At 30.5% G+C, this 24,900-nt stretch overlaps 2 protein-coding genes across 5 annotated transcripts in view; both read right to left on the bottom strand.

Moving 5' to 3' along the window:
• Positions 1–202: 202 nt before the first annotated feature.
• LOC111038910 (PI-PLC X domain-containing protein 1-like) lies at positions 203–10,827 on the bottom strand. The gene is made up of 5 exons (XM_022322185.1): positions 10,491–10,827; positions 3,482–3,814; positions 2,252–2,421; positions 1,706–2,178; positions 203–608 (listed from the first exon to the last, which is right to left on the bottom strand). The coding sequence occupies exons 1-5, from the start codon at positions 10,558–10,560 to the stop codon at positions 353–355; spliced, it is 1,302 nt and encodes a 433-aa protein (XP_022177877.1). The 5' UTR covers positions 10,561–10,827; the 3' UTR covers positions 203–352.
• A 272-nt stretch (positions 10,828–11,099) lies between these two features.
• The window catches only part of LOC111038908 (protein vein-like), a 64,127-nt gene continuing 50,326 nt past the window's right edge, over positions 11,100–24,900 (bottom strand). The window contains exons 4-8 of one of the 4 annotated variants that reach the window (XM_022322181.1): positions 16,264–16,372; positions 15,994–16,052; positions 15,095–15,252; positions 13,615–13,755; positions 11,100–12,304 (exon numbers count right to left, since the gene is read on the bottom strand). In XM_022322181.1, the coding sequence (XP_022177873.1) occupies positions 15,182–15,252; positions 15,994–16,052; positions 16,264–16,372 (239 nt within the window). In that variant the 3' untranslated portion in view covers positions 11,100–12,304; positions 13,615–13,755; positions 15,095–15,181. The remainder of the gene's footprint in view (positions 12,305–13,614; positions 13,756–15,094; positions 15,253–15,993; positions 16,053–16,263; positions 16,373–24,900) is intronic. The other 3 variants (XM_022322182.1, XM_022322184.1, XM_022322183.1) reach the window with 3 other exon arrangements.

Raw genomic sequence — 24,900 nt, 5'->3', positions numbered from 1 at the left:
ATTTTGTATTGAAAGTTACCAACGTTTTTTCACAGAATACATTTTTTCAGATTTAAAAGTATTTAAAAATATATAATAAAAATATTTCAAGAAATAACTCATAAATAAATATTATTTTATAGGCACCTACTAATTGTTTGTAATAACAATAATAACGGCACATTATGTACTTGATCACATAGTAAATGAATAAGCACATAAATGAAAAATGAAAATGTTTAATTCGCTTTTACTGTTTTATAGTCATAAATAAATCATATAATAGACTTCATAATCGTGTATAGTACGTAATGAACATATTATATTGTGACATTGGTTTTGATTATTTAATTATTGCTATTTTAAGTTTATATTAACACTTATCAGACGGAATGATTTTTTTCATATTCCAATGGATAGCTGCATCGATTATGTTGGTGCTTTGTAGAAAATCTACAGCGACTATATTGAAGTTTCCTCCCCACTCTGGCGTTGCAAACCACTTGAACAGTAATTTATTAACCATCGAACTCATGTGTCGTAAACCATCACCTCTATTGAAAATAACGTCCAACGGAGTAGGAGTTAACTCAGCCATCAGAGCCGTTACACCAGTTTTGTTTTGTGTTCTGCTCAAATGAAACCAATATTAATAACATTTCGTTTAAGTGCAAAATTCTCAATGGTGGCAGTGTTAAAAAAACTATATGTTTTGATAATTATTTTTATTTTGCGGCACGCACTCTATTGAAATTATTTTACTATACGTTGTTCAAATTCAAATAATCCTAGAGCGTAGTATAGATAATACAATATATTCTATATATGTACATACCTATTTTATATAGTTCTGTCTTTGTGTGATTTATTATAATTTATAATATTGTTAGAATATTTAAATCCGACTATTTACTATGGATTGTTTAGTAGTAATTAAAATTGTTTTGTAAATTTGAAAGTATCTTGTAATTTAAATATCGATTTGTTATCAGTAAAGTATTGCAATGTTTATAAACTTAAAAATTCTTAAAAAATGCATATAAATATGCCCAAAATACATTAAACCAGACCTCTAAAAAATTATCAAATATTAAATTATAGAATGCTCTATAACAGTATTCATTCCATTTGAAATACAGAATACATTATTATTATTCATTATTATAGTATAGGTTTCATATTCGCGTGTTTGCGCAAAATCGAGTATGTATACAGCATGATTATGCTACGATTGTGAATGAGCACGTGCTCACTAAAATCTAACATTTTAGAAAATTTCCCTACAGTGTATAAAATGTACAAAAGTGTACTCATAACACTTTTACAGTACGTTTTGCGGATGCCCATAAAAAAATTAATCTAATTACATTGTATACCCCTGAGGATAAATGGCCACTAGGTTCGTGACGGTCGAGAACCAGTTGTTATGTCGAGAACTTTTTTTATTTGGAAACTACAGGCATTTAAAATAAATATATTTATAGTTACCATGAGTGCCTAAAATACAAAAATAAAATATATTCATCAGACTTGCATATAATACCATGAGAATTTATAATTTGATCTGCAATGGGCACGACAAAAAGAAGAAAAACGCTCAAAAGTTATATACGACCTAACCTTAGTTGTCCGTGGTATTTGTAGCACATAATGTCATTGTCATATAATCTGATAATTTATAATATTTTATTGTAAAAAATATGTTTCGCTATTGAATTAACCTTACTCATTTATATGTAAACGTACGTAGTCTTCAAATGTCGTTAATTTCTGAGCATTTGGCCAGTATCGGGGAACCGGTGTCCATAGGTTTTCATAATAATTATCGTAGTTTGCTGTCATCGGTAAATAGTTGTAAGTCACAATTACTCTGCGTCCTTGGGTCTGTAAATCTTTCAACGATTTATTCCATCCGATTTCAGCCATATGTTCACCCAGGTAGAACGTCACGAATTCATATAATTCAAGGTGCACCGATGGATTTTTCGAAAAACCCGTTTGGAATTTGTGAAATTCGACGATAACGATTTCGTTTGTTGCTTCTACAAATGTTTGTATGTCTCTGAGGATGTGGGACAAAGGTCTGACCGGATAAACTTCGTGATGTAGCCACCATAAATGTTCAGACTGATTATCAAAACCGACTCTCAGATCCAAGTATCGGGCTCCGTGACACAGTTGACTCAAAACGTCAAGGTCCTAATGAATTTTAAAATCATTGACAGCAGTAGTTAATAATACTTGAGAGAGACAAACCAATGTTCTTACTTACTTGGGTATAGACATACTTTTCAAAATAAATTGGTAGTTTTTGAGCAGTATCGTATGCCCCAGAGTCATGTGTACCTGGCAAAAATAATGAATCCAACCCTAAAGATTTGATCTTGTCTGGCAATTCGTCCATCCAATTAGGTTGTGACTTAAGACAGTTTGTCGCTAATGCTACAAATGAAAAACATAAAACCAGTAATTGAAGTGAATGTCACAAACAGCCCGAAAAGCTTATAATATTGTACATAGTCATAATGTTAGTGCAGTGAATACCTTTTTTTGAAATCATTTTGGCAGTCATTTTTCTTATAACCCAACTTGGAACATATTTAAACAGTCAAAAAAGGGAGAAATTTTGAGTGTGAGGTAAATAATAATTTTTAAAATTGACGTAATATCAGCTTATAATATTCATCATATACCGACCGTGAATAAAATCAATCCTATTAATTTAATATATATGTATTTTGTTTATAGGTTCTGATTTGTGGTTAAAGTAAAATATAAACAGGTAGTGTATAATAATATAAAAATATAAAATATACTAGAATTTAGATTCATACGTTCATTAGTGATCAATTCGTCATTAAACTCTGTAATCCTTATTCGTAAATAATATTATAGGCGGTCTGTATAGTGCAATGCTGATGTAAAATCAGTATAGTTAATATTAATTATTTTGATACTATTCGATATTAAATAATATATATCAAACCTACTAGCTATGTATAACCCGACTTCATCCGGGAAAAAAATGAACAAATATAAAATATGGCACTATATAAATGTCTCCCTAAATACAATTTCTGGTTACGGCACTAGGATAACAATTTTTTAAACCAAATTGTTAGATCAGCAGTCCCCGCTAAACGGCTCTTTAACAAATTTTGTACAGCCTGCACAAAAACTGAATTGTGCATTCTATAAAATCCATCATTCTACACTTTTAAAGAGTAAACATAATATTTATATAAAATTCAATTTTTTTAACTTTAATATATTTTAATTGTTATCATTCAAAATGTAACTATATTAATTAGGAATTTTTACACCAGATTCAAAACAAAATACACTCAACTCCCTTTTTTTAGGTTAATATTATGCGCAAATTCAAATTGATTCACTGCATACAGCTCGTGGGTAATTTTCAAAACTAATATTTGGCCTTTTCCAAAAACTTAGTTGGGTCCGCTGAATTAGATTTAAAAGAACGCCTTTTGCGCATGCTCACGTGTGTCGCCACTGACGTATGCCACCCAATACAGGAAACACTGGCTTTTGAACTGACCATCGTGGCAAAAGAGCTGTATGGTTTTCGTGCTCACCGTTAGGTCGGTTTCCAGATAACCAAAAGTGGCGTTCACTGGATAATTACGGAGCGCCATGTTGGCGGTGACATGAGGATGGCCTTGCTCTGGGTACGCGCTGAACACTCCAACCCAGTCGTTTGGATTTGTGGACAGCACTTGCCATGATACTGCCACTCGTTTGCCACCGTTTTCTTCTAAGTCTGGAGTAACCGTTAAACTCACGTAGTTATTTTCGAATTCGAAATTTGGTGATTCTGAAAAATCCATCAACTACCGTAGGTTATAACCTACATTCGGAAGTGATAACACACTAAAAAAGTTACTGTTTAGCCATTTACTATTATGCACTTAAAAAATAATATAGATATGTGCTATATACCACTAAACCACTAAAGCGTCTGAAAATGAGCAAAATAAAATGTTAAAAAAAATATTTTAATCGATCTTATATATTTTATTCTTTATCGTAATATTTATGTACAGTGGTATAATGGTATACTGTAATATTATACGGTAGATATATGGTAGATATGGAGTGATCACTGTACTAATATTAGGTACTGGGGACTGTTCCTTTTCTGTCAACATATAAATATAAAACCATTTATGTATTTTTGTATAAAAGTTGCTCAACATAATAGTTAGGACTGCACGAATTTAAAAAATACCAAATCTTCACGATTTAAATCTTTATGATAATACAACTATGTATTTGAATACATTTCTCCAATAGAAAAAATAATAATACACTTTAATATACGAGCGTTTTTGATACATACTCTTGTTAAAACTCATAGACTTTACTATATTTTTAATACATTTATTTCGTGTGGCTTAATGTAAGAGAATATGAAATACAGGACAAACGACTGCACGGCAGCCATGTACCTAAATTGCCTACCCAAAACGCCGTGTGACCATAGATTTATTATTGAAACTTTAAACGTTTATAATGAACACAGGATGAATAAACAGAGAAAGGTCGCGTCACAAGAGTGAAATGGCGTTTTTGGGGGACGAGATTAGGTACATGTTTGCTAAATATAATATCATATAACTAATTGTCTTTTTTTAACGAAAATGTATTGTTATGTTGTAAAATGGTCTTCAATATATTATGTCAAATGATAAAGATAAAATATTTTGCGAACAGTAACCGGTTTTTGTACACTCTTTACACTTGTAAGTATATTTTATCAAAGTTGATTTAGTAGTGGCTACTTAAAGTTTACACGTAGAGCCGTTAAAAAAACTTAAGTAGTATACACGTTTTTAAATTTGTTTTGTACTACTTGTGTATCTCAACGTTGATCTATTGACGCTATTTAATCTAGTGTTCCCACTAACCAATTTATAGTTTTAGTTAAGCCACTGAAAGCTTTAATTAATTGTGCGTGAATAGATTTTCAAGCAAGTGAATCGAGAGTTTTGTTGCGGAAGTCCACACATAAATCGAAGTTTATAACACAATATGTGAATGCAGGCGCATAGTCTGGATTTTCCATTGTGAAGCGGGGGGTGGGGGTGTTTTAAATTAAAATCCCAATATGACTCAGGGCTTTGGTTCACGCATGCCACTTTGAAGTCATGAATCTACATGATGATAATATTATGATAATATTATCAAATATGAAATAGAACCATATGCAGCATATTTTTTATATCATATCTGAAGCACTTGGTAAGTATATCAAGTAACTATACCTTTCTTTTTCGGTTTTGCATTTATGTGTGTGGCTGACCAAAATAGCCTCTCAGTTACGGCACTGACACTGTACGGGTAGATGTATACCATAAAATACGTACTTCATATTTTAAACATAAAGGATGTTATGACGAATAACGAAGTCACATATTATGCTAATATTCTAAAAGTTTGCTCGCCGCGCCGGCCTTTGAGATCGCAAGACAGATATTGTATTATTATGTAACATACATTTCTGTTGCCACTTATTAGCGCAATACGTTATTATAACCTGTACTAAAATAATGACGACGATGGCGGTAATATTATTATATATTTTGTAACTCACGCACGTCATCGCCGCATGGACACCGCTGTGAGGCTGAGCACGAACACACGCGATAGTCGCGCTCGGGGCAGCTTTCGAAAATATATAGTAAATGAACCACTAACTGCGTAGGCACGTTGTTAAGTGTTACCGCGATGATCGTGGCAAGGTGAGCAGCCCTACAACGAGCAGTGCTTTGACCGTGTCGTATCGATGATTTACCGTTGTAATAATGATATTCCGATCGAAATTAAATTATATTACAGTAGCTGATATCGGTCATAACGACCATAAAGGGGTCGTTTAAAATGAGTCGTTAAAGACGAATAGCGATAAACATTTCAAAAACGGTTTAATTAAATTACATACAATTTTCTAAATTATAAACGTGTAGGTATATAGCATATATTGCTATATATACAATATGGGTTTATATTTTTAAAAGGCACAAACAAACTGTGGAAAAAAATATAATACGTTGTTATTGTTTCTGTTATTAATTATTACCTACCGATGTTATATTTGAATTCTTACAAACTGTTCTGTAATTGCACGTCATTATTACACTATCGCATATAGTAATAACCATTTAAATTGGTAGCCTAATAATGTAAGTAAAATTCTAAGGGACGTTAGTCTCCAAACTGTTATTACCAATTCGTCATTATAAACGATGAAGTTATAGAATAAAGGCGATATCTACTGTGTATTATAATCGTATCGGACGAATTTGAAAAAAAGCACTATCCAGTATGCGCATGAAAATTCACTGCAATTGGAAATATATAATAATAATATGCCATTGTTAATATACTCGTATCAATTAATAGTTTACTTTTAAAATATTATTCTTAATTCGCCTTAGAGGCAGCTTTCGAAATATAGTGCACGAACCACTTACCACTACCACATAGGCGCGTCAGTGTTACCGATGACCGCGGCTAGATGAGGTGCACTAGAGCGCGCGTGCACAATGCTTTGACCGCGTGTTGTACCAATATTATAACGAAAATCAAAAACACTTTGGCCGGATTTGTTGTTTTCCATAGCGTTTTAAGTATGAAAACGTTCTATAATCGTGGGTATATAGTAATATAATAATATGATGTAGTTTCTATATCAATTAATAGGCTTTCTTAAGTCATTATTTTTGACTCGCCTTAGGTAACGGGTCTATAATTTTACATTCAAATCGAAGGTCATAATAATAACTATATTATACAGTCTTGTGGAATAATATCACGGACAAGCGTCTTAATAATTTATTACTAGTTTATTTTGAAATTATATTTGTTTTAATCTATTTTATGGATTCTTAAAGCATAATCACAGAATCATATCAATAACGACTGCTTTAAATAAATATTATAAAATAATAACAATTCGATGTTATTTAAATATACTTATGATGTCATAGTCGAGTGTCTATAACTTGAATCACAAGAAGAATAAAAAAAAAATTTTCAAGTTAGCTGATGGTTTAAAAACTTTATGGTACAAGCAAAAAATTCAACTTATCGAGATTTTACTGTATTTAAAAATAATATTAGCTTCTATCGGTATTTATCTGTTATCTAGACGTTAAGATTAAAGCTCATAATTCACAATATTGAAATATTATATACTCAGACTAAAATTTAAGATTAAAAAAAAAATGACTTAATTCATTTTTAAATAGATTTAACTTTTTCAACTGGCATTATTTTGAAAATGTAGTACTTCGTTACCTCAATTAAAATTGTCGCTTACTATTATGCACGTTATAACTTATATTTTAGCTTTTTAAGAACGCACAACAATGTTCTTAAGTATAATTACCTAAATATTGTTATATAATTTACTAATCACTATTAATAATTATTACTGCAGGTTTGTGTAAGTATTTACTTTTACATACTTTGTACATTGGGCGTCTGGCTGATTGTTACCAAATAAATAAATATTTTAGTGCATTAGAGCTTAATATAAATAATTATAAATAATAACAATAATAAAGTATGCTGGTAAATTCAGGTACGTGGATTAAGTACTTTTTACTATACAGTCTTGAATATTCATAGTACCTACTTCTACTTTAACCACCTGCTACCTCATTCGGTTGTAAAAGTGCATATGAGACCATATTCGACCGAAGGCGTGTTCGGATGAACCAAAAAGTTTAATATTTACTTTACTTTATACATATAGGTATAGAAGAGTATAAAAATATAAACTGTACAATGTACATAAATTTGATAGTTTAAAAATTAAAATACACATCTATGTATTATAATTGCTGTTGTTAATTATTTGATCGGTGGTCGTCGAGTTTAATTGTGATTACATTACGGAAACTTCCTTAATATTAGGGTATAATATACAGAACATGGCAACTTAGTAATAATGTTAATATACATTATTATATTTTTAATACTTTTCTATATGTACTGCTCATGGCAAATATTAACTTTTTTCAATTTGGCCCAAAAGGGAACTGTACAGTTTTAGTGGAAAACGGTAACGTCCAACGCATATACGTTTTCCGAGCATGTCATCCACCCTTAGGTATGAGAAAGCAATTTATGATTGTAAATTGTAATACATTTTGCACATAATTTCAGTAAACAGTTGTATATGGCCATCAGTTTTTACTATTTTAAATAAAATAACTTATAATATATAATATTTTACGTACGTCATAATTATAACTACAGATTAAACAGGTAGAAGGTACACTAAACAGGAGGTCATGTAGTTTGATTAAAGATTTCAAACAAAAATAAACAAATGAATGCCATTAGTATCACCATGCAATGTATTATACATATTATATGATATGAATACTTAAAATAATTGGTTTTTCAAACCTGAGTCTAGAAGTTCAATATTTATGGCAAATTATCTAAAGTAGTTATTACTTATTATGATTATTGTTTTGTTTTCGTGATGAGTAGGCCTCGTGTACTCATTTTTAAGAATGTTTGGATTTAACTTAGCCGTTTTTAAAATTGTGCATGCCTAGTCTGTAAAATATAATGTACTCTCAGATGTCAATAAATAATATTGATCGATTTTGGTTGATTAATATTTTGAAGTTTTTTTTTAAAATATTTATACCTTTGGCACTTATATATTGTAATCGAAATTTCTAGTAGGTATTTATATTATCAGTTTTAAGTACCTAATGAATTCAATTTTCTTTTTCAAGCTCATTGTTATAACTCTCGCTCATTGTAATGAAATGTTTTGAACACAACATCTCTACTCACCGTAACGTAAGTAGGTAGGTACTGTTGTACGACATGTTGTTTACCTCAAAACGTATACACACGCCTCATCGGTCAATTTATTAATAGGCCGAAAACCATAATCACTCGGACGAATTCGAACCGATGTTTTTTTCGACCACCGGGTCGACGGCAATCGATTGTCGGATATAATGCCAGCCGCGGGGATGAGGTCGAGATGCCAGAGAGCGTCGTGGAGGAGGGTCGAGAACACAAAATGTTAAATAGACGACGTACACACACATATATGTATGTATTTATTATTTTTTATCTTCTCATTCTTCTCCGTCTGCTCCTCGTCCACGTTTAATCCACCGCCGCCGACCGACATGATCCGGCGAATTATAACCTCTTATTTATTAGTGTATATATATATATATATATATGTATATGTATAATAGTTTTATTTAATATAATAAGCTCATTTTATTCCACGCCATGTCTCGCCGTCGCTGCAGACGACTAGAAAAAATATTTCGTTCGCCTGTGCGTGGTGAACCCGCGACGGATAATAATAATAATAATAATGATAATAATAAAAATATTCACACAAGCCGCCTCATTGTCGTCCGACCGTATTCTTCTGGGCGTGCCGAGAACATCGTATAACTAATATTATATTATAATATTTATATATATACTTAGACGACACATTTGAAATCAGTGTTGTTGTCAACGAAAGCGCTGCATGTAAATCCATGTAGGTACGCGTATAACACATATTTTATAGTAATATAATATAATGGCGAAATAAACACTTATTCTGTGATCGTTCACGTAGATATAAAATGGACTATGAGGTTTTTAAGTCTTATACTTTCCATCGATTATATATTCATTACAATTGTTTAGTTCAGCAATCGTGCTGATCCCTTTTCTTCTTAAATTCTATGCAGTTATTCAAAATCTGCTTTTGGAATTATTAATATACCTATAGAGACCATATTTTCAAATGATTTAGATTTTTGTACTACTTATTTTGTGAAGATACAAACTTCTGGTTTAAATAAGACACTCTATTTTTTACTGTGAATTAATTAGTGAATCATTTTTCTGAACATTTTGACGTATAAAAATCAAAACTCGAACTAGTATTTTTTGAGTTTTTTTTTAACGTTGAGTACCTACTAAGAATAACGAGTGTGGAAGATCTAGAGACTATGTAAAGGTAGAACAATAATTAATACCATATCCGATATTATATATACTTAATATTTTTGTAAGTTAATTTTAAGGACTATAATATTATCCTTAATATAAACACTTTGGTAACTTAGAAACTAGTCATTTGAATTTTGAATTAGATACCTCAAAATATTCAAAACAATATTCCACAGTAAAAAAGGAGGGTTCTTGTTTGAAAAACAGAAGTTTGTATCACCACATCTAGGACACTCTTTATATGGTAAAAAAATTGCAAGAGTTTGAAAATATGGTCTTGAGTATCTATATATTTTAAAATTCCAAAATCGGAATTTGAAAAAAATCATTATTAAAATAAAAAATGGGGCTGAGAATGCTTGGTAAATTACCCTGTACATTTTATTATGTATAACTCACATCACTTATAGGATTATTATATAATTTAGTCTAATCAAGTTTTAACCGTTAAGTGTATAAGTACCTAATAAGAAATCCATATTTTCACTTACCTCGTCCGTCGATCGCCGTTTCCTGCAGTACCAGCCAAACTAAAATCCACCAAAATCCACGGTCGTTCATCGTGTCCTGTCACTATACGTATATTATAATACTCGTACGATATAATATTACCTATGTGGTATACTATAATGGATAGGGATTTGTAAAATATTAAGACATATTGGCTCTTATGATATTATGTGGCTGAAGCGTACAAAAAATTGTAACTGACTTTGGTGCACATGAATAATGTATACTTGACGTATAACGCACACATTGTTGTAATATATGCAATTAATGTGAGGAGGAATAATAACATGACACGGGTATGGAAGGGAAAAGAAAACGGTGTTTTTGACATACGGTGTTCCAATACAATATTTTAGTTATCTTTCAAAGCAATTTTACCATAATATTTTTTTTTGTGTTTTATACATAAATTATTGGATAAAAATTAACAACTACAATTATTTTATCTTATTATTGCTACAAGGAACCAAAATTATGTATATATTATTTATAATATATATATAATTTTTTTAACCCATTGAAACGCATAATATTTTTGGTAATATCGTTATAAGCATATCTAATTTTATCGAATAAATAGTAGTTATAACATTAAGTAAATGGACGGTCATTATTTTTGGTTAAACAAAAAATAAATAATAAATAAATAAATAAAACATAAAAAAAATATACACACGATTAAGTGTTACTTATATAAAATAAAAGTAATACATATGGAACATAACAAACATCACAACCTTTAGCCTTAATGAAAATCAATCACATAAATATAATAATAATATATACAAATATAATATATACGTCGCACCCAGTTTGTAAAATCTCTTTTTTTTAATGAAGTGGGCTTATTTTTCGTACCCATATACATACCGTTAATTATACATTTTTTACACGACACGGATGATCAATAATACTGTGAAGACGTATCTTTTATTTTTGTACAGTAGTAGCTTGTGGATACATTTTCACGAGATTGATAGTTTTTTTTTCAAAACCGTGAAACATATTTTCAAGACAAAGCCTATCTATAACTATTCTACAGTATATACTATATACCCACTATACAAGTTAGAACTGTATATAATTAATTAATAACACACGATTATTCGTAGGTAGTAAATTAAGTTATTCATAGATATTGTATTTATTCAAACCGTTGTAATACATAATAATAATATGATGATAATATTGCGTGACTATATGATATCGCACAATATTCTTAAATCACAAGTTTAGTGTAGAAAATTAATATCCGTTTCTCGAAGTGTACAAAAATAGTCATCCATGACACGTAAAAAATGTTTTATTCACGATATGGATACTTTTCACTAAATGGGTGCGACATGTATACATAATATGTAAACAAAACAAATAAAATTACTTAGAATTTAAAAGTTAACAAGTCTAAATAGCCCTTATATTATTATAAAGTTAAAAATGTATTTACTCTATCGTATAATTTCATAAATTAGCTATATCACTATGAGAACTAATATGCAGCTATATTATATATATTGTATATTAGAGTTATATTATAGCGATGAAAAACATGGGTAGCAATAAAGTTGGGTTGCACATTAATGTATTATTATATACTATATTTATGTATAGTAATAATATACACACGGGTATCTAACGTAAAGCTTCGTTTCGTATAAAACATTTTATTATGTATGAATGTATAAAAAAAATTGTCGAGAAAAAAAAGTTTAGAGAATTATATATTGTATTCATCTATCCGTGTTTGTTGTAGAATGTGCTCGGGTTAGTGCCGCTGTCCAATGTTCAGTTACATCTGTCAGTCAAATGAAGAACAAAAACAAAAAAAAATAAAATAAATAAACGTCGGAATCTGAGTGCAAAAAAAACTTGTACATTACGTACACATAAAAGACAATAAATCTTTTGTTTTTTTCCTTCTTTTTTTTAGTAAGACGAAATTTTGCAGTTTGAAATAGAATTTCATTTATAATGAAGTTTCGGTGTTTGGGTTTCTCGGAATCCCAGACGACAACAATATTTTTTTTTCAGAAATTTTTTTCGTACCCACAATATTATGCGTTTTTCGTATTTTAATCATCAAAAATATCAATATACAATATGCAATATCTAATAATAATATATGTATACTGAACTCTCCTATAAGTTATAAGTTATAACTAATCAAAATATTATTGAAATCTCAACCGGAGAATGTTTTCTTATCCTCTATCGTATTTTTCTCATTTACAAGGACAATTTATAGTATTGTATGGGCACTGCAGTCGTAATGAAGCTAGATTATTCGAAACACGGTGTCTGATGAAGGTTTTCATGTTGAAATCATGTTTTCAAAGGACTTAAAAAAATATTGTATCACAGCGCACATTGCGAAATAGGTTATACGTATATAATCGATAAAAACATAGGGCATATTTATGGGCCCAGTTATAACTATAATTAACTTTTTAACCAAAAATATGCATTTATCAATATTAACGGGGCTATATTTTTAAATTCAGTTATCATATAATACGTATATTCACAAAACTTTAAATCGCAAAAAGTTTTTTTTTTAATATTTTCATTGCCCTATTATGTGCCCATTTTGTTTAACAAAATAAATTTTGTTTATCTTTTATCGTTCTTTTTAGTAGTTGTTTTAAATAAACCGCGAAAGATCGCAAAAATAAAATGCCGAAGAAATATTTTAATATTTTACAAGGAAGTATAGGTACTCACGGACAGTTACGGTGTAACAAGACCTTTGCTGAGAATATTAATAGTTGCTATAATATAATAAAGAAAACCACCCAGCATAAATCATAAGTACCGACCTATAATTTAAAAAATATATATTGCCTGTATTGAAATTATCTATTTATTTTTTTTAAATACTTTTGCAATATTATTGGTTTCTGTTACAGAGTCTTAGGAAAATGAATCCGTTTGTTGCAGGGAATCGTCTGGTCGTTTTTGTCTTATGTAAATTAAAGAATTTTTGTTTGCTCATGGATTATAATTAACTGATCCTAAACATATTTTTAATACTGCAGGTAAATGTTTGTTGGATAATTTCGGTTGTAAAATGTCATGGCCAAGACCACGTAACCGCGATTTACTTACCGATATAACAGCATAATTATTGTGTCGACGCGTCACTAGCCGAAATTATTTGTGTCATTTCCAATGGTGTTTTGTTTCTTATTTTGTTTTGAATCTGCAAACAAAAATCCACACCCCCACCGTGTACTGTATACGATCAAACTGCAAAAAACATTAAACAATAATGATCGGTATAATGTCTATTTATAACAAATAAACAATACATCGATAGTATAATGTACCAAGTACATAATGCGCTGTTAATCATATATTATTATGAGGTTCCTCTTTAGCTTAAGTGGTCATTTGTGGACAATTTCGACTTTCAAATAACAATTATAAAACACTGTTAAATACTTGAATGCAATCGTAAGTATTTGATTTATAACGAATAAGTATAACCACCCGGAGGCAGGAAAATATATTTAATAAAATACTCAACATTTGAATTATTTTGTTCTCAAAAGTAATAGATGATAAAAAATTAATTTAGTCTATTAGGTACAAAGAAAAATACTTTTACTTTAAAGTAAATTATACTGATTCTGAGCCAAACTAGGATACTAATGAAAGCTTACAATATAATATTATATTTTAATGTAACTATAATCATATTAGGTTAGAGGTGTCCTCCATTAATGTAGAAGTATTTCAAACGTTTCATAATATCATACTATACTCCCATCTATATTAATGTTTGAAAATTTCAATCTTGACTATTGACATTTTTAAATCACCATTTAACATTTGATAGAATGACAGAATGTAAAAATAAATTCTTGACGATGGTATTATGTACGGCGACACTTAATTAAAATGTCAAATACCCATAATTAACTTATTGTCTTGAAAAAGTACAATCCCGTAATTTAGAAATTAACCATATAATTGTTTTACATGAAAATTTACATTGCTTTTCTCTATAAATGTGTAAAGCAAATTTTTATAATATTTATTTAACACATAACAATCGAAAATATTCACTCGTAATTACGAGAATTCAAATTTTGAAAAACTTAAGTGGCCAGGGCTTTACTCAGAATCATTTTCCAAATAAGTTGATTTATCATTGCTTTCAAATTCAAAATAATAATTATAGTGCGTTTTATAATATATTTTACTACACTCCCGTTAGGTGGGATGAGGCTATTATATTAGCGTATAATACACACTACACAGTCACAGTATGTCCATATTCTACATCGTTTAAAATTATAATGACAACAAATTGTTACGTATCAATAACTGAAGAGTGAAGGTGTATTATAACGCGGTTATCGATATTGTCAACAAATTTCAAAGCTAAGTTTTTGTTAGTTCGTGTTATTATAAAATCCCGTGTTAATAGAAGCGACTAATAATGTGAATCCTAATTTGCGTTAGTAAAAATATATAATTATGTTATTTAAAGCAAAGTAAGAATAATTGTTAATAATCGGTATTTGTTTTTAACTTCTGTTTTTTTTTGTTTTTTTTTTTTTTTTTTTAATAAAATCTTTACCTTTCGTTTGGGAGCGATTCAAATGACTCGTCCAGTTCATGTGTACAATGTACGTAACAATTGTTGGGATAAATAGTTTTTTACACATCATTCACCCGCCACTTCCGAAAGAGGGGTAAAAAGCGAAAATAAAACATAATGCAGCGGTTGATCGTTGGCTAAAAAAATTATATAAATTTGTTCCGTTCCTTGGTAACTGTATCGCAGTATAACTTGGCAAAGAATATAGGAAGCTTATACCACACAAATGTACCAAAAAAAAGAATTCGTAAAAAATAATAATAATATTAATCATAATAATAATAATAATAAATAATAATAATCAAGCGAAATAAAAAGACTGTTCACCGTTTTTTTTATCAGAATACTGTACAAGTCATTTTATTTACACAATAATGTATTATCAAAAATAAATAATTAATAAAGTATAAATAAATAAATTAAAAAATAATAATTATAATCCGCAAAATGATTCGTGAATTTGTTTCAATTTTACACGTAAGTAAAATTTATATAGGAGTTGTGACTAGATGTAAGTGATCCAAAATAATAATTATAATAATAATAATAATAATAATAATAATAAAAATAAATAATTTTTGATAAAAAAAAAAAAAAAATGATATATAATATACAAATGGTATATTATGTACATAAAAAAAATTACTTTGATTATAACACTTTTGGCCCAGAAAAAAAATTTACTAAATTTAAAAAAAAATCTTTGGTAAAAATTTTGAATAAATTTCGATAATTTAAAAAATAATAATATATATATATATTTATATATATAATATGTATATATTAAATTAAATTTGCATATATAATATAAACCTAACAATAATAGGATCCGGACAAGCCTAGTTTACAGAAATAAGTCAAAGACGGGGCATACATACTGCTTTTGTTAACAATGTCTTTGTTCTCACACCGTTGACCCTTGAAGCCTTCGGCGCACCTGAAATTTGAAAAGCGATGATTTTATTTCAGTTTAAGACTTGCTTTTTTAAAGTCCAACGAAATCGTTAAAATTACTTATAGCATTACAATATTATCGTAAATCTATTTCAATGATACTACCTTACAATATTATTATGCTATACAACATATTTTATGTAGATATATTTTACAACGTAAATACAATATTATGTTTAATTTATTCTACTCACTGGCAAACAAGCTCTCCGATGGTTTCGTAGAACGTACAAGTGCCCCCGTTCAGACAATATACGAGATCTGCTGGACAGGGACCGCCGACCAACGGCCACAGGGCTGTCGCTGCAAAAACGAACGAAGTACATGGTAAATAACGCAATCATAAAATAAAAAACGGGAAAAACAATTGCATTGCATTGCTATGTGCAGCGAGGCAATTTTAAAATGTAAACATCTGCTGCTGCGTCGTACATAATAATATGCTTTTGAAAATAACGTTTTGGCAAAACGCACTTTTACCGTGACACACTTTTCAATGTTATAAAAATTGTCAACGAGTTAAAACGGATTTTTATTGCATCAAAACCGTCCCGATTATAGAATTAGATTTATGAAATTAAATTTGATGTTAACGTTTCCTAACCTAACCTAACCTTATATAACATTATTATTCAATGGAAAAAAACAATAGAATTTTGATTTAATTATTTGATTAACATTTTTCCGAGTAGTAGGAGCGAGTTCCAAAAGATCTGAGGAGTATATGCGATATAATTGTATACTTGATTAGTGCTATTATAGTACTCATATTTACAACTATCGATCAAAAATTAAATTTGGCTATTCAAAAAGTAATTTTCGACTTTTACTTTTCGTAAGATAAACCATTGAAGATGTACCCATTGAAAAAATTAAGAAATTCAAGTAATTGTAGTTCTAATAAACGATAGCTCAGCGAAGGACTGATTATAGACTCGGTATCTGATATTTAAAATAGTGGTTACATTTACATGAAAGTTTTGAAACACACGTTTTATCCGCAAAAGAGTTAACAGAAAAATATATTTGCACCACGAGTAAATAAACGCGTCGTTATAAGACAGTATACGCATCAGTCACTTTCATTTTTGCTTTTTTTTTTTACTCTTGGTATTTTATTTTATGTCGTTAGAAAATCATATAGAATTACTACGCCAAATGAGGGGATGTACCCCGCACATCAATTTGAGTTTATATTTTTACTATGTTCACTAATGACAATCATTAAGATTTATTGGGATGTAGAAAATATGGTCGTTTCAAAGATAAATGCAGTTTTTTATAGTTCACAAAAACAATTAATATTATATTATATACCGAGGTACACTAAATAAGTGAATCGACAATGTCACTTGTTTCATACTAGGCGAATAATGTATTTATACTCGCTATAGGTACTATAATATTGGAAGTATTAGAAGTGCATCCAGACTAAAGAACTGTTCCAATTCGCAAGTACTAGGAAACTCGCAATAACAAATAATGTATTATTAAGTGTTATTATTATAACGTGTGTAATAATCGGCACATGGGGTCAATAGCCATTGGGTCATAAGGATTATTTTTGCTTGTCGGGCAAAAAAAAAAAAATACAAATATTTTAAAATAATAAAAAAATCACTCAATAAAAAAAATATAAATAAGTACTATATACCTCCTTTATGGCTACTAAAATAACTATAATTTATGGTCTTCAATATGTGTAGTATGGACTATGAAGTATAAAGTGTTATTTATTCATTACCTACTTATCGCCTATAATCGTTGTCATTTATTCATTTTTGTAAATACTTGCTTTAATTTTTTTAACAACAACAACAACAACAACGATAACGACGACGACAATTCATGATGATTGCATATAGTTTAAAATAAATGGTACTTAATAAAATAATAATTGGTAGTTAATAGTAGTCCAAAATTCGTAACATAACATCTTATTACAGTACTTTTTGTACTTTCATTTTACATTTTTCCCTTTTTTATTTTTAACTTAATTTCGTATTAATAGTACTTATTTGGTCTACCAAGATACAAATTACATAAATTGTCTAAGTTGTGCTATATTGATTTAATTATAATTATATTTATATTATTATACTTTTCATACAATTATATTTGTTGAAAAATGTTTAAATTATTATTAATTATCATGCACAAATTGTAAGTTATTATTAATTTATTGATTTCTTTATCTCTAAAACGTTAATACATTTGAACGAAACAAAATATTATACACCCTCAATCCTTATATTAATTAACATAGATAATTAAGAATAACTCATTGATGCAAACTAAAGTTAAGTATTATAAACATATACATTATACAGTATTATAGTAACTACATTCATATTATTTAATATTATGAGCTCTTGTTGACATGGACGAATTATAAATATTATTTCTGAGTAAAATTAGTTTTAAATCATGGAAATTATTTAAGACTGAAAGATACCCTTTAAAACTAGCACATATGTTGTACATAAATTGTTTATTCACAAGGCTGAGTGCCTGAATTAAAACGAAATGTAGACAATATTTATTGGTTTGACGAAGGAATAATATTCTGTTTTTTGACAGCGGTCGATGAAACAATTACATCTTAAATACCAATAATAGCTTTCTCATTTATAAATGAACTATTGTTGTAAATTATAACACCGTCTGTGGAATTGCATTCACTAAAATATACCTATAGATTGTTCATAATTCATGTTAAAGCTGATGCAATGACAGTGTAACATATAAGTTTACATGGAATCTAAAATATGATTAGTTTGGTATTTAGATAAATGGGATAAATGGGATAATACATCGATATTATTATACTACATAAAGAATGATGATTTCTAAAAAACACTTAAAAAATATATATATTTGTAGGCTACAAGATTATTTTTGGAATTTATAAATAAATGTATGCTTTTTTTAATCATTACGTATGTGTATTTAATACGTGTAGCTATGAATAGAAGGAAAACAATTTAGAATCGTAACACGTGTTTCATCAAACTCAACCACTACACCTGTATAATAATAGGCACTACATATTGTGGCACACCGAAGAGGGTGGTTCCGGGCCCAGACCCCACACCATGCAGATTAGTACCTACTTTGTTGGGTAACACGATTTAAATTAAATTTTTTTTTTATTTTACAAACCTATAAGGTAATAAATAATTACTATAATGTTTTATCATCAATTATATATTAAGATATTAAAATGCATTAAATGGTAAAAAAAAAAATGAATGGAAATAATAATTATCTCTTGATTGGACCCACTACACAAAACATCCAGATCGCGTTACCGATGATCAATCACTATATTAGCACCACCACTATTACTGAAGTTGTAACAGCTATTGGTTAAAGTGGATGGAGAAAATGTAGGGAAAATTGCTGTTTTTAGTATCAGTGGTTTTACAATCAAGAACTTCTCCACTATCTTGTCTAAAATTGACTATTCGGCTCGCCCGAAAATCATATCGTGAAGATTTTTCTCACTAACAGACGCTCTAGCACGCTAGCTCGCTCTGCTCGATTTTGATGTGACTTTGAAACTAACAACGGGATCAACGACGATTTTTGAAAGTCTATTTATCGTACACATACGGGATTCGAGAAAGAGATTAAGTTGTTCGGGCACATAGTAATAGTAATAGTGATAATAACAAGTAACAACGATATTACACCGAGTTCGATCAACACTTCTCCCCTTCACCCAGTAACCTATGGCTAGCGGTCGTCGTCGTGTGCGTGCACAGAAAACCCATTGGTTTTGGGCGTTATTCGTGTTCGCCGGTCTGTAATTATAACGTCCGCGCTTTGCCCGCGTCGTTGTTTCGCGGCGATTTTAGTCGTTTCGAAAGTATCGCATTATCGCGACGTCTCCGGACGATATCGGGAACTGAAACAGCCAATAAGGTCTGTTATTAGAGCCAACTGCCGAACGAAATGTCGTCGTAATTGGACGTCTGTACGAGGTATAATGTATGTTATAATATTATGTTATTATAATAATATTTGCCGACGAAACAATCATAATATTATACTAACCCGAAAAAATGTCTAGTAATAATTTATATGGGAGTAGGTATTAAATGTTTTATTTCCATTAGAAAACCGGTTGTGAGGCTATAAGCACGTCATATAATATAATATGATTGATTATGGTCAGGTGATTTTATCTACAAACAAGAGGATGACTACTGAGGTCTTATTTATTTCCTATAATTTATTTACGACTCGTGCGTATATTTACGTATTTGGTATGATAATATTATTATGTAAACATTAATCAGATGATTTATTTCGACGCACAACACTCCGCCGGTGTATGTATCAAGTATAATATTTCCAAAGATATAAGCATTAATGAGTTAAAAAGTTTGTATTTGTTAAAAAATTGTATTACTTATAAAAGTTATAACTAGATAGTTAATTTTAAATTGTAATAAGTCAAATTAATTGTTGCAGTGCTTATGCAAATCTAGAACAATTGTAGATGAAAATATATTTTTTTTTATCACGCTGTAGACTATGATTTTAAACAGAAAAAGTCAACAAATAAATAAGTAGTCTGTAGACACAAACATATGACTTGCCTCTTAACAGCTGCTGTGTTATAAGAAACAGTTGGATACATTTATAAACAAAATTGTTGGTTATTTAAAAATTCTGAAAGTCGCATAATCACTGTAGTCTGTAGTATAACTTTATTTTGTGGTATAACTCGAGTGGTGATGAATAAAAACAATGTAAATAAAAACAAAATTATTTTAACTTGTTGAGTCAATATTTTATTCTTCATAATGACTTAGCACTTTTAGAGTAAAATATATTATTTGGTATCTTTTAATTAATGTTCTGAACGTTAAGTAAACTTAATTAACTCAATTTAATAATAGTGTACAGTTAATAATGTTAATTACAAATCATTTGAAATGAAGTGCAGTTTAAATAAAAAAAGAAATGCTCATAACATTGCCTACTCCACACATTTCACTAATAATTAGTATACTCATAGCTAAAGCTTGCGGCAGTACGATACTTTTTGTATTTTTAATAAATAAGGGAAGTTGCCCGTTAAATCGAGTATAACATACTCATATGATATCGGAAAACAATGCCGCTAAGCTTACGTCGCATGTACGATCGCACTCGATGATATTATTATTATTACGATCACGATGGAATAAATTCACGAAAATGTAATAATTATAATAATAATAATAATAATAATAATAACATCATAAATGCACACCGCACACACGGAGTATACTACAAGTCTACAACACTGTAGACCGGACCCGTGCGGTGGGGTGTGCGCCCGCGCGTTCTAAACGGTTCTAAAAACCGGGCGCCCGCCTCAGCCGCCGCCGCCGACTCTGCCCAGCACGCAAACAGCCCGAGGATAACCCAATTACCGTCGCACGCCGACCGCCGCCGCCTTTCTGATGGATTGTTTACATTATTGAATCTCGCCTGTATGTCTGCCGTCGCGCCGGGCCAACCGCCGCCGCCACCGCCGCCGCACTCACGCACACCCACACACGCACAGACGCGCGCGCGCGCTACACACAGACACGCACACGCACTCACGCAGTCCGTCTGCGGTCCGCTGCGCAACGCACCCCCCCGTGCCCGACCTTTTTTACGATATTCTTTTTTTTTTTTTTGATACGTTGACGCGTTCGTTTACATTTTTTTTCTTTCGTTTTTCGGTCCCGTCATCCGGACACGTTTTCTTTTAATTTCATTATGATTTTATGATATTTGTGTATATACACGGGTACGACTCTATTATACGGGCTGATTTCACTGAGCGCGTTCATCCCCTTTTTGCTCCTTAAAAATAGGCCGTTAAAAATCTAAATTTTCGATAAAGAAGATGAAGATTATCTTCAAGTTATTGATATGTTTTGTACGATAGCTACTTAAGCAGGACCTGTGCAAATAGAAACTTCTGTTCTTCAATAGAGACCACCATTTTTACACTGTATAATATATTATTACACATTATAAAACTGAATATAGGAGATAATTTTTTCTTTTTAATTGTATCCAAATAAAAATGTGTGATAATTTTATCACCTTTAAGTAAAACATTTCAAAAATAGAATTCGACTAAACTCATTATTAAAGAAAAAATACTAATGGTGCATAAATTGCCACTGAGCTGAATTTCCCTGTAGGTACATTATTATATTATTGTACCTTTTCAAGTACTTTAATACTTAAACGTCTTAAACTTTATTATTATGGCGAACGATGGTTTCGATTTTTGGTTGGATTTTTATTGGTTTCGACGGCTTGCCGGTTACCAACTCATTCCAGGGAAATATGTGACCATTTCCTGGCTCGGGTTCACACAGATTAAAGTTTTTGTTTTATATTTCTAACAAAAACTAATATTGGTAATTTAAGAGTATACGGTATATAATTAACATCGAATATAATAAAATCGCATCGGGTATTCCAATGCATAAAATTATACGAAATAATTTAGTATATTTTCATAAATTATAAATGTTTATTATAATGCTATGTTTGGTGATTGGGTAAGCCGAATCAAAATCGTTTACGATTAACATAATATAGTTTGGCCGACGACGCTGTACGTTGTGCGTACCTGCAGTGTGGCTATGTCGGCTATTATATTATATAGTACCGGTTGGACGGATTGTTCGATTGTAATTTTAACGAAATTCGGCGTATCTACACATAATATTATAATACCCACAGTCTGATATTATAATAACACCGGATCTATGAGAAACCGGCGTGAGTAACGAGTAACAACGACGTCGCGACGTCGACGACATTAATACAATTATTACGATGGAACAAATTGTTCAGGCTCGGTTCCGAGGCCGGTAAAGTAAAAAATATATGTTTAAACGACGTCGCCGCCGTGTGATCACACGAAGAATTCCCACACATAAATTTAATCATAAAGTTAATTAGTGGTTTGCAACCCTTTTCGAATGAGACGTTACAAATACTGCGTCCAATATTAACGGGTGAAGACGGCCGTCGGTCGCTATATTTATATATATATATATATTATGTACACATATATAGACCGGGTCGGATTCCGCTCGAGGGGATATAATAAGGACCCAATCGCATACTATTTATAACGACGGGTCTTAACGGGTCTCGATGGTCGGAGTTTAAACACGAAAACATTACTGCCGTGGATGCTGAAAAATCTGGAGATATCGTCGCGGCTTTAGGTATTACAATATAAATTATAAGCATATTATATTATCATCGTCCATATCGAATCAATTTCCGCTAGTTGATATTAATATTGCAGGGCGTTGGGACTGGGGTTGAATAGTATATTATATATTTATAAGCTATATTCGATACCGATATAAAGAAAATATAATAGCGACAACACAACAACACAAACACCCCAGAGTTATAATTTTGCTAAAGATTCTTAATTCCCACTGTTGTCTTTATCTACTCTGGCTACTCTACAGGAAATATATTTGTTTATTTCTTATCGATATTTGGTAAATTTATCGAGAAAATGATAAAAATGATAATAATAGTTCTTTAACCCCTAAGTTATGAAATACTTTTATATAATTAGTATCGAAATGTGAAATATAATACGATGTTTAAATGTTTTTACTTTTTAATAAAATATAAGAATTATTTCATGAAATTTAAAATTCAAACTGTAATATTATATTACAATATATTATGTCTCGTATAAAAGTCTTTAGTACGAAAATATTTAGTATTTTCAAAGTAATATCCAAATTTGGTATATATTTCTGCGCATGCTCAATATAATTTTACCAACTGACAGCTGTATACATTTGCAAGTGACCATTATGTTTATAGGTGACGTAAGTTTTCTTATTTCCTGTAATTAAATGAACCCATAGTGATATACTGATATATCTCCCAAAATGAGCAATATTTATCGGAAAACGTATTGGTACATAGTAGACAGGTAGTCAAAAAGTGTTTATCAATTCGATTATATCATTGTTTAATCAAAAACGCTATTAAAATTGACCGAAAAGACGAGTGGCTTTTAAACAAAACATCTCTATAATAATTTAATATACTGCTGGTCTATACAAACAACGTCGTAGGTATAATATGTTTATAATGCTATATAGGAGGTACACGTTATTACTTATTAGTATATCGGGAGTGGACCTGAGCACGTACGAGTTCACATTGATTGAAACACATCGAGCAGATGGTGTGTGTGTGCGTGTGTGTGCTCGCGCGCGCGAGAGAGAACGGCCACCGCGATCGGCGACCACACGTGATACGAGTCTGACCAGTGTGTGTGTGTGCGCCTCCCGTCGCCGCCTATCGACCTGCGCGGGGGGCCCCGCGGCACCGTCGGACACACACACTCACACACACACACACACACACACACACACAGTCACAATACTGAAGTAGTGTGGTGTTTATTTAACGTTTACACTATCATTTGAGACTTGTGGAAATTGGGTCGTTAGCGGTAGGAATTTGTTGTTGTTGATGTTTTTTTTTTTTTTTTTGACAATAACATTTTAATTTATCTTAAAACTATAATTGGGTAAAATAATTTTCTAGCAAAACGAGTAGCCCCGTTTTCATCCACTTAATGTACGTAGTGCACGCACGTATACCGTAATAGTACCGACTGAAAAATTTCTACGCAATTGTCTTGATAAGGATACGCGTATATTATTATTATGATTGTGTTATATTGCAAAAAAATGTATTTTAAATAGGACTGAAGAAAATCAATCATAATCACATATTTATACAATCGGTAAGTATTATTAACTATCCGCAATATT

This window comes from Myzus persicae, unplaced genomic scaffold (genome assembly GCF_001856785.1).
Source record: "Myzus persicae strain clone G006 unplaced genomic scaffold, MPER_G0061.0, whole genome shotgun sequence".
Lineage (NCBI taxonomy): Eukaryota > Metazoa > Arthropoda > Insecta > Hemiptera > Aphididae > Myzus > Myzus persicae.
Note: the sequence above shows the minus strand (reverse complement) of the source record. Positions and strands in the feature narration are given on the sequence as shown.

Bases quoted from the DNA above. Each gene is read 5' to 3' on its own strand.
- LOC111038910 (XM_022322185.1), bottom strand. From the start codon at position 10,560: ATGAACGACCGTGGATTTTGGTGGATTTTAGTTTGGCTGGTACTGCAG. The intron at 3,815-10,490 runs GTAAGTGAAAAT...TGGATTTTTCAG, and splicing joins AACGGCGATCGACGGACGAG to AATCACCAAATTTCGAATTC. The intron at 609-1,705 runs GTAAGGTTAATT...TCATTTGAGCAG, and splicing joins GTACGTTTACATATAAATGA to AACACAAAACAAAACTGGTG.